We start from the raw sequence: 10399 nt of genomic DNA on the forward strand, positions 1-10399 counted from the left end.
TAAACACTCAGTATTACAAGCTGGGTTAGTGCTTAGAGCTCTGGCTGGTGAGGTAGTTTCAGGACTTGCCATGAGCACTGGTCCCTCTTCACAGAAGCCTTGGGGAGCAGGTCAGTGGGCGTACAGTACCACTGGCCCATAAGCACCATGCACAAGACCTCAGAGCAGAGAAGAGCAGAAGAGAAAGGAACCTGTATGCTTCACGGATCCACACTGACCTTAAATCACAACGCCAAAAACCACAACTGGTCCTCTTTAAATATATAGAATGCAGTCTTAGAAATACATTCAAAAGTCACATCAACTTTTAAATATTTGGTTTCATTCATGTGCTAAAAATCAGTTTTCTTTTTGTTTTTGCATCCCCAGTATAATTCTGTTTATTCTTCCAGATATACAAAATTCCAAGGATTCAACTACCACATCAGTATAATGCATACAAACAACCCAGTCACTCAGGCATATTGCAGTCTCTGGAAATACCACACATTCCCAAGCAGCAAGGGACAGTAACTATATTGACACATAGTTCACTAGACTGCTAGACAACATGAGATTAAAAAATACCCATGAGGGGCTGGAGAGATGGCTCAGCAGTTAAGAGCACTGACTGCTCTCGCAAAGGACCCCGGTTTGATTCCCAGCACCCGCATGGTGGCTACGAGCTGTCCTTAACTCCACTTCCAGGGGAATCCAAAGCCCTCTTCTGACTTCCATGGCATTGCGCGACACAGGTGCACTCACATACATGCAGGCAATACACTTATACACATAAAATAAAAATAATAAATAAAATACTGAAAAAAAAAAAAATACCCATGAAAGCCAGGCATGATGGCACATACCTTTGACCCTAGCACTTGGGAGGCTGAGACAGGCCAACCTGGTCTACCTAGCAAGTTCTAGGCCAGCTGGGGCTACAGGGAGACCCTGTCTCTAAACGACAAAAATATAAATAAATAAATAATAAATAAATAAATAAATAAATAAATAAAAACCCATGTGCTGAGTACGGTGGTGCAAGCCTTTAATTTCAGCACATGAGAGGCAGAGGCAGGTGGATCTCTGTGAGATCAGGGCCAGCCTGGTTTCATAATAAGTTCCAGGTCAGGTGGAGCTACAGGGAGGCCCTGTCTCAAGGATATCAAACAAGCCCCCCCCAACAAAAAACCCCAAACAACAACAAAAATACCCATGCCATCCGAAGTAAGTTTTCTGACATTCACAGCACAGCTATGGAATCTCTGTGTAGAGTGTAGGTGGGCTGTGTGACACAAAGGGTTCTTATCAAAACATCAGTCCCCCTGGGCATGGCAATGCCTGCCTTTGATCCCAGCACTTGGGAGGCAGAGGCAAGCGGATCTCTGTGAGTTCAAGGACAGCCTGGTCTACATAGTGAGTTCCAGGACATCTGGGGCTACAGGGAGACCCCGTCTCAAAAAGACAAAAAAAATAAAAAAATAAAAAAACAAAAAAAGTTCCAGACTGGTGGAACTAACCTTCTTAAATGTTTAACAGACATACTTTGAGGCCTATACTAATTTGGTCAGAGGGACATAAAGGACAGTTTTTGCTCCTTGCCCTCCTAGGTTGACTAGTTCCCCCCCCTAAAAAAAAAAAAAAAAAAAAAAAAAAAAAAAAAAAACCATCAGTCCCAAATATTTTCCCCAAAGTTTGCTCTTGTGCCCTAAATTCCCACAACAGCCGTGTGGTTAGTGGTGGGACAGAGGCAGGGAGTTTATAATACTTAGGTTAGGAAATGAAAACTTCAAGATTTGACAAACTCGACAGCTATGCAGAATAAGAACTCAGTCTAGGAAAGGCATGAAGAGGAAGTGATGAGGAGACCCTGGCTGCTGTGTTCACACCTAAGGCTGGGCCTCGGTTCCCCTTAACTCTGGAGGTTTATACTTGATCTGGGAGACTGGGCAAGAGAACCTTCCAGAACTAGAAACTGTAAGTCTTCAGAATATGCAGCCCTGGCCCTGTGAGGAAGTGTGGTGTGATCCAGGGCATGTACTGGTAACATCTCTGAGCTAGCAGTTGCCTTGTCTTCAATATGAAGACAACATCTACCTTATAATTCAGTTCAATGTGGGTAATGTGATCAGGCTTGTTACATATTACCTAGGTCTAGTTTTCAAACTGGCATTAGCGTTAGTCATCTCTTACTATAAAAGCCAAGACAGAGGAAATAACAGTTTCAGCAAAAGTTAGTGATAGACCTGACACCTCTCTCCTTGCTCCCTTTGGGGGTGATTCTTGATTGTTCTACAATGAAGTTGGGCCTCATAGCAGCCTAAACTGCTCGAAAATCAGAAAAGGCTTCTATGTTCAGGGATGCTGTCCTTAGGCTGGTCCAGATGGAATTTATAATGATTTAAGAACAAAATAATAATAATCATAATAACATTAAAAGCCACATTAGAGATGCACACAACCAAAAAGACTATATTGAATGCTAATAATCCTAAGGGAAATGGAGATAGAGCATCCCTAATCCAAAATTTCAAAGTTTCAAAATGCTCTAAAATCTGATTCTTTCTGAGCACAGACGTGACACCCACCATAAGGGGACAATTCCATAATTGACCTCACGTGATAGACTGCAGTTAAAACAGACACTAAAAATACTGCATGAAGTTACTATCAGGCTATGTGTATGTTTATCAAACATAAATAGTTTTCATGTTTAGACTTGGGTCCCATTTGAAATGTCTATGTAAATGTTTAATAAAACCCCCAAATCTCTAAATGTAAAGCTTTTCAAACCAAAGATACCCAACTTGCTCTTCATTAGTTCCATTCTACAGATGGAGAAATTCAGACTTTAGAGGCTAAGCAGTCACTCAGCTAGTAAACTGGGCTGGGAAGCAAGCCCCAAACTTGTAAAGACCTTGGTGCTACACTCTCAGGCTATGCCCAGAAAGACAGAACACATCTAATGCAAAATCATAGCTGAAATGCCCAGGGCCCATCAGTCCTGCCCTGGTCAAGGATGTAGCCATTGCAAGGTCTGATGAAAAAGAAACACCCAGTGAACATCATCCAAATAAAATGAGAGAAGGGGTTTCTCTACCTCACTGCACACCACACATAACTACCCCGTTCGTTCACTAGCCCAGCATTTATTAAGTGCCTAACATGAAATAAGCACTTATTAGGGTCCTGGCCTAAGTGTTATGAATACAAAACTATGAGAAAAGAGAGAAGGGATGTAAAAATGACTGAATCAATGACCTCGGCGCACGCTGAGCAGTCACCTTACAGACTGAAACCATATTCCTACACCGTGCTTTCTACCTGTTTCTCCTGTGCTCCTTAAGCTTCCTGGAGTCCTCCATGCAACCATAAAGCATTTTATAAATTCCATTCTCAGCTCTAATTACACTGTCAGACAACCTCAACACTCAAGCTCAACTCCACAAAGTTGTCTGTTGGCAGCTGTGCATTTTGAACCAGAAACAGTGAAAAAGATTCTTTCTTTTCAAAAGCATTTCCCCTGCTATGATAGAAAGAGGATGCGTGCTTGGTATCTGATTTGCCCCCTGCAAGGTTATCCTGGGAGAAGCCCTGGCAGGACCCTGCTGGGTGGTAATGAAAGCTGCTGGCATCGCAGAGACAGGAGGCACCAAACTACTTACGGGTGCAGGGCATGGAAGCGGCGTCGCTGTCAGCTCTGAAAAAGCCTCGGTCACAGGTGCACGAGGTGGCTCCTTCCCAGACAGAGTAGCTGTGGGGTGGACACTTGGCACATGTGGCATCCGTGGAGAGAGCCTTGTAATATCCAATCTTGCAAGCTACAGGGAAGGAGGAAAAGAAAAACGAACAAATATAAACCACCGCGACAGCAAAGCAAAACAGGAAGGCATTTCCTTGATGGCAGGAAGGGAACTTTCCTCATCTCTAGCAATCACCTGGGTTGAGATGGAAGCAAAGCAGCCCAAAACGATAATCGGTGGAGACAGGGTCTCATGTAGACCAGGATGGTCTCTGTATAGCTGAAGGTAGCCTTGAACTTCTCATCCTTCTGCCTCTATCTCCTAAGTGCTAGGATTATAGGCCTGTACCACCATGCCCATTTTGTGAGGTGCTGGGGAATCAAACCCAGGGTTTTATGTCTGCTAGGCAAGCACTCTTGTGGCTGAGCCATGTACCCAGCCCATAGCTACTCTTTAAAGGCCACTTACATGCCTGGTTAATTGAAAAAAAGCCTCCGCAAGATACTGTCTTAAAACTAGCACTATCAGGTACAGCCCAGTAACAGCTCCTTGAAGTGACTCTAGGCCAGCAACCCATTATATGTATTACTTATTCAATCCTTACAGTAACCCCTTTCCATAAGCGCTACTATTATCTTCCCCTTAGAAATGAGCAATTCCAGCTTCAAGCAGGTAATTGCTAGCATAACACTGCATCTGGTAAGTGTCAGCAGCCAGCTTTGACCCCCTAAGTGTTCTGCCCCCCAAATCTGGACTCTCTGCCACTTACTTTGGACTCTGAGAGTGTGACTTTTATTTAATCACCCAGGTAGAAGTGTGTCCAAACAACAACCAAAAAAATTGTCAGTGGTCATTTCCTAATTATCGTCACAAAGAGAATTAAACTGAAAACGCAACAAAAGCATTCAAGTAAAGAAGAGCGCTTGCAAGGCATGACCCTTTCCATTTCGGGATAAAGCAATAAAGACTACTAAAGACAGACTCTCGAATAGCATATAGTAGGTAGTTTATTTTAAAATCAGCAGATATTCCGTGTTTATCTTCGAGTTCGTGAAACCTTTCTGTATTTCTCTGCCTCCATTTTCAGCACCACCTGCAATGTGCACCCTGCAATGTCACCCCACAAGAGGTAGGTGCAGTTCTCTCTGCACCTGACATGCTTTCCATGACCTCATCTTTATAAACATCACACACTGACACTAAGGACTACTTTCACTAATATGGAAAAAATCCAATAATGCTATGAAACCTCATCATAAAAAATAATTAATAGGGCTTTGCTCCTTTTCCCCCTTTTTCCTCCCCACAGTCTTCATGATCACCTCCCAAACCTATCCCAACCTGAAATAAAAACTGACCAGTGCCATCAAGTATGAAGCTCACAGATAAGAACACAGAAGGTATTCTAGAATGGCGGTGAGTTTAAAAAGCAAGCGAGTTACCCACAATTTTCCCAGCATGATTTGCTCTCCAGTCACTTCATCATGTACTTGGACTGTGTCAATTCTACCAAACAGCCCAGGCTGGAACAAGGAGCCACTGCACATTTTCCACCAGCCTAACCAGCAAGAGACCAACCATGGTAGCCATCCAGGGAATTCTCTAGAAGGAATAGATCAGATGAGACACATACACACTGGGTTCTCTGTGGCGATAAAGGCCACCAACAGCAGCCACGCTGGCCCCTGGAGCATTCCCACAGCTTCCTGCCCCTCTCTCATTCTGGTCCATCCTGTTGGCATTTTCTTCATCATCTCGCATCATGACAAGCGGAAAGGGAGTTTAGCAGATGCTCAGAAAGGCACAAAGTTACTTCAGTCTTATTAACTAAAGTTGTTTATGGAATTTCCTTTACTGAGCCAAAACTTTACGGCTTGTGGAGCACCGACAGTAAAAGCACTCAGAGATCAATCTCTCCCTTATTTGCTTTTGGTCTTTCACTGGACCGAAGCATCTTAGAAAAACAAATTGCTCCAGTGGCTGAGATTTATGTGTCTCCCAAGTTCATATGCATTGCATAATTAGATAAGGTTCAACTTGCAAGGTTCTTTTTGGTCATGCTTTAGATGGCCCTAGGGTTTTCGTGAAAATCGGCACCCCAGGCTTCAGCAGGAAGAAACACTGAGGGTCAAGCCTCACAGTCCCACATCAAACACTAAGAGCCCTGACCTTGGGACACAAACTCCCTGGGTCCCACCTGCCACTCAGTGAGTCACAGTAGACAAGAACAACTTGAGGCAACTCATATCAGGACTTCCAACAAGGCACAAATTATTTTTATGTCTTTAAAACAAAAATCTGCATGGTTAATTTTTTCCTTTGGGGGGGGCGGGCTCAGCTGGCCTGGAACTCACTATGTAGACCAGGCTGGCCTTGAACTCATAGAGATCTGCCTGCCTCTGCCTCCTAGGTACAGAGATCAAAGGCTGGGATCAAAGGAGTGTGCGGCACCACTGCCCCACAACCCTGGCTTATTCTTAGACACTTTCATTTTATACAGCATCACCATTTAAAATTGCACAGTATGAGTACAATGTGTGGAAATTGATAGAAATTAGCCAGTAACCACATTCAAAATGAGGCAAGAGGAACTGGAGAGGCCTCAGCGGCTAAGAGCATGTGCTGCATTTCCAGGAAACTCAACGTTCAGTTGCCAGCACCCACATGACAGTTCACAACCACCTGCAATTCCAGGCCCAGGGACTTCAACATCCTCTTCTGGCCTCCATGGGTATGCATGCCTACATGCAGTGCATATATACACACTCCGACACACACATATACAGAGAAAATAAATAATTTTTTTGACAATTATCAAGGGGAAAAATTGTCATTTCTGTGATTTCTATTCTTACTAGACAGCTTGTAAATACAAAAGTAAGCTCAAGTTCACAAAATCATATTGGAAGAATGTGTTCCAATTTTCATTGTACTTCTTATGTGAATTTAAGGGAAAATGAATTTGCAAGTTAATTTTTTTTCTCCTTTCCCCTCGAAGCTGGTATTAATATATTACCAAGGATAAATATATGTGAATTCATTTGGGAAATACAGAGCTTTATACCAATTTAGAAAATTGAAAGCCACTGTTCTTTTAATTTCTTCCTGCTTTTACAAGCACAAGCAAAAAATACAGAATTGTGACTGTGCTATTTGTGGCAGCTCTCCCTACCCTTAACACATTCTTTTGTCTTCCAACTACATTAAGACCATGTTATTAATATTTCAGAATTCTTAGAAAGGCTCTTTCAAAATATCGTAGTGGTTTTTCACACACACAGCCATTTTGCTGCCTACATTCAAAATGACCTACTAAACTGATGGTTCCCTAACATTTCTTTACTCTGTAGAATTCACGGTCTTCCAGGATTTAGTGCAGCCTGCATTTGTTCATTGTGCACTTCCACTAGGTTTTTTATTCTAAACAAAATTCCTTGGAAAGATCTACTTGGCCTAACTAGCACTGACACGTTATTATTTCCTACCATTCTCTTTTGGCTGAGTATCGCCTCATTGTAACTTTGAATGTGAATGAATTTATAAGCAAATCTTCAAGAAGCATCTCTCTGCTGTATCTGTCCCTGTGAAGATGCACAGGTCAGTACCTCCCAACAGTTTCCAACTTGGCTTTCTGACTGTACCATTGTGGAAAGATCAGTTCACATCAGCAAAGCAAACTTTGCATGGAAATCTCCTTAGGTCTGCCTTAGTGACTTCTTTTTTAATATTTTATTCATTATTTTTATTTTTTATGTGTAGAAATATATTGCCTGCATGTGTGTAAGTGTACCTGGGTCTTGCAAGGTCCATAGAGATCAAAAGTGGCATAGTATCCCCTGAAACTGGAGCTTCAGCTAGTTGTTAGCCACCATGTAGAACAGTCAGAGCTCTTAACCACTAAGCCATCTCTCCAGCCCCAAGACTTCTTTATCCTAACATAAAATAAACATGGAGGATGAAGAGGAAAAGGAAAGAAAAAGACAAACTTTTCATCAATTCACCTACAACCATAACAAGGTTGATTTGAAGATTCTTCACTGAAGACCCTTTGTGGAATACATAGTTGTAATTGTTTTTGGTCAAATACAAAGACGTTTGTAAAGCTAAGGTAGGTCAGCAGAAGGCCTGGTGGCCTGGCACTTAGGAGGATGGGACAAGAGGATTGCCATAAATTCTGGGCTACTTTTACTAGATAACTGAGATCCTGTCTCAAACAAATCAAAAGCTAATGTAAGTTTTGGATTATTCATCATTGTTATTTTTTAATGAAAAGATGGAATGCCCAATGCAATGAACTCTCTTGTCTCCTCTTTTAAAATATTATTTTGTGGGGCTGGAGAGATGGTTCAGCTGTTAAGAACACTGGTTGTTCTTGCAGAAGACCTGGATTTGAATCCCAGAACCCACATGGCAGCTAACAACTGTCTATAACTCTAGTTCCAGGGGATCTGAAAGTCTTTTCTGTTGTCTGAGAGCACTGCATGACACAGGTGCACTTGTCTACATGCAGGCAATACACACATACGCATAAAATGAAAATAATAATAAATAAAATATTTTTTAAAATTTTGTGCCAGGTGTGGTGGCACACACCTTTAATCCCAGCACTCTAGAGGCAGAGGCAGGAGGATCTCTGTGAGTTCAAGGCCAGCCTGGTCTACATAGTGAGTTCCAGGCCAGCTGGGGCTACAGGGAGACCCTGTCTCAAAAAGACCAAAAAAAAAAAAAAAGCTGCACACAGCATTTGGGAGACTGAAGCAGGAGGATCTCCAGTTTGAGGTCAGCCCGGGCTTCATCTCAAAAAATAACAAAATTCCTATACAGATGGTTATGGTCATTTTTCTCCTTGTAAAGAACTACAAAAAGATTCATAATACCTGATTGTCTTCATAGTTCATTTTAAAACTAATTTAGCTTGTAATATAACTAGTAATAGCAACTGTAGTGACAAATGTCAAGCATGCATTGAGTATTTATAGTATTTACGTGCATTATTTAACTTAATTACCATAATAATCCATGTGCTTGAAAGACTAACACAATTTTTTAGATGAAGGAATCCAAAGTTGTAAGTAATCTTCACCATCACACAAGCATCTAATTCCAAAGCTTTTGTTTTTTCAAGAGGTTTTCACGTTCTACAGTTAGGAGAGACCTTCACCAAAATTCTGACTTGGATTTAAGCAGGGGTGACTAAGTAGGGCCATTTTATCTTCCATTTGTCCCCAAACTCATCCCCCTGATGCCTTCATTAGTCACATTTTATCATCTGTGATCTACTCTCTGGTTTAAGAGTCTCCAGGGCTGCACTGCCAAATACAGTGACTACTCACCACATATGGTCACTGAACACTTGAGGTGAGGTTGGTCTCCCTGTAGGGAGACCAGCTGTGGGGGTAAAATACACTCTAGACTTCAAGCACTTAGATCCTCACAAAGTAAAATATTTTCTGAATTACACTGATTATATATTAAATATAATAATGTTTTGAGTGAAGTTATTGCCTTTCATTTCATCTTTTAAAATACTTTTCAGGGCCTGAGGAGACAGTTCAGTGCATAAAGCGCTTGCTGCACCAGTAACCTGAGTTTGTATCCCAAGCACCTACGTAAAAAGCCATGCATAGCATGTGCCTGTAATTCCAGCACTGGGGAAGTAGAGACTGGTGGGTATATGGAGCTCCCTGGTCAGCCAGTCTAGCCAAATCAGAAAGCTCCAGATTGAGGGAAGAGACACTGTCTCAAAAAATAATGTAGAGAGACCTAGAGGAAGACACCTGAAGACAGACTCTGGCGTCCATGCACACTTGCGGATACACATGCACACACGTGATCACCCACACATGCATATTCCACAAACAGGTCACACAACACATACATTTTCTTTTTTCCTTAGAGTGTAACCATTTAAAAAACGGTTAAATTAAGGGCGGAAGAGATGGCTCAGGGTTAAGAGCACTGGATGCTCTTGCAGAGGACCTGGGTTTAATTCCTAGCACACACATGGCAGCTAACAACCGATGCCCTCTTCTGACCTCCGCAGGCATTGCATGACCGGTGTACACAGGCAAAACACTCATACACATAATTTTTTTTTTAATCCTTAAATTGCCCTTGAGACCTGCATTAAATTTCTCCTGTATGATTTTTCTCTGGAAGCTAGAGGACTGAGCCTGTCAGGCACATATGTGTTCTTGCAACAGAAGACACTGTAAGTGATGGGGTACTCCAAGACCACCCAAGAACATATATTAAAGCATATTCTGCCCCTGCCTGTAACAAGTAGACCAATCTCTTTAAGTTCTGAGTAAGAAAAAGTCTTACTGTGTAGACCTACCTGGCCTGAAACTTGCTATGTATACCAGGCTGGCCTTGAACTCACAGAGACTACCAGTTTCTGCTGGGATGACCATACCCAGGCTAAATTGGCTCTTAAAACTTAATTTGAATTACAGTTCAAACCAAGAGAGGGTTAAAAATTACCTTCCAGGTAATAAATTTGAATTTTAAATTGTGCCTTTTGAAGGTCAGAGCTGAAATTTTAACAAGGATCCTCTAAGGGGATTGAACCATTTAGGTAAACTGGTCAGTCCCTAAATAGTGTTTGATTCTAAGGCTGAAGGGCGTCTCTCCATTTCCACCACTATATGTGATGTGTGACACACACTTTTTCCTTC

General features: G+C 42.0%; 1 protein-coding gene across 2 annotated transcripts in view; it reads right to left on the minus strand.

Annotated features, from left to right (window-relative positions):
* Epha4 (EPH receptor A4) overlaps positions 1-10399 on the minus strand; it is a 154121-nt gene that overhangs the window by 77820 nt on the left and 65902 nt on the right. For both annotated transcript variants that reach the window (XM_008825807.2, XM_008825809.1), the window contains exon 4: positions 3645-3800. In XM_008825807.2, coding sequence (XP_008824029.1) covers positions 3645-3800 — 156 coding nt within the window. The remainder of the gene's footprint in view (positions 1-3644; positions 3801-10399) is intronic.

Source organism: Nannospalax galili, unplaced genomic scaffold, assembly GCF_000622305.1.
Source record: "Nannospalax galili isolate Female #2095 unplaced genomic scaffold, S.galili_v1.0 scaffold127, whole genome shotgun sequence".
In the NCBI taxonomy this organism is placed as follows: Eukaryota; Metazoa; Chordata; class Mammalia; order Rodentia; family Spalacidae; genus Nannospalax; species Nannospalax galili.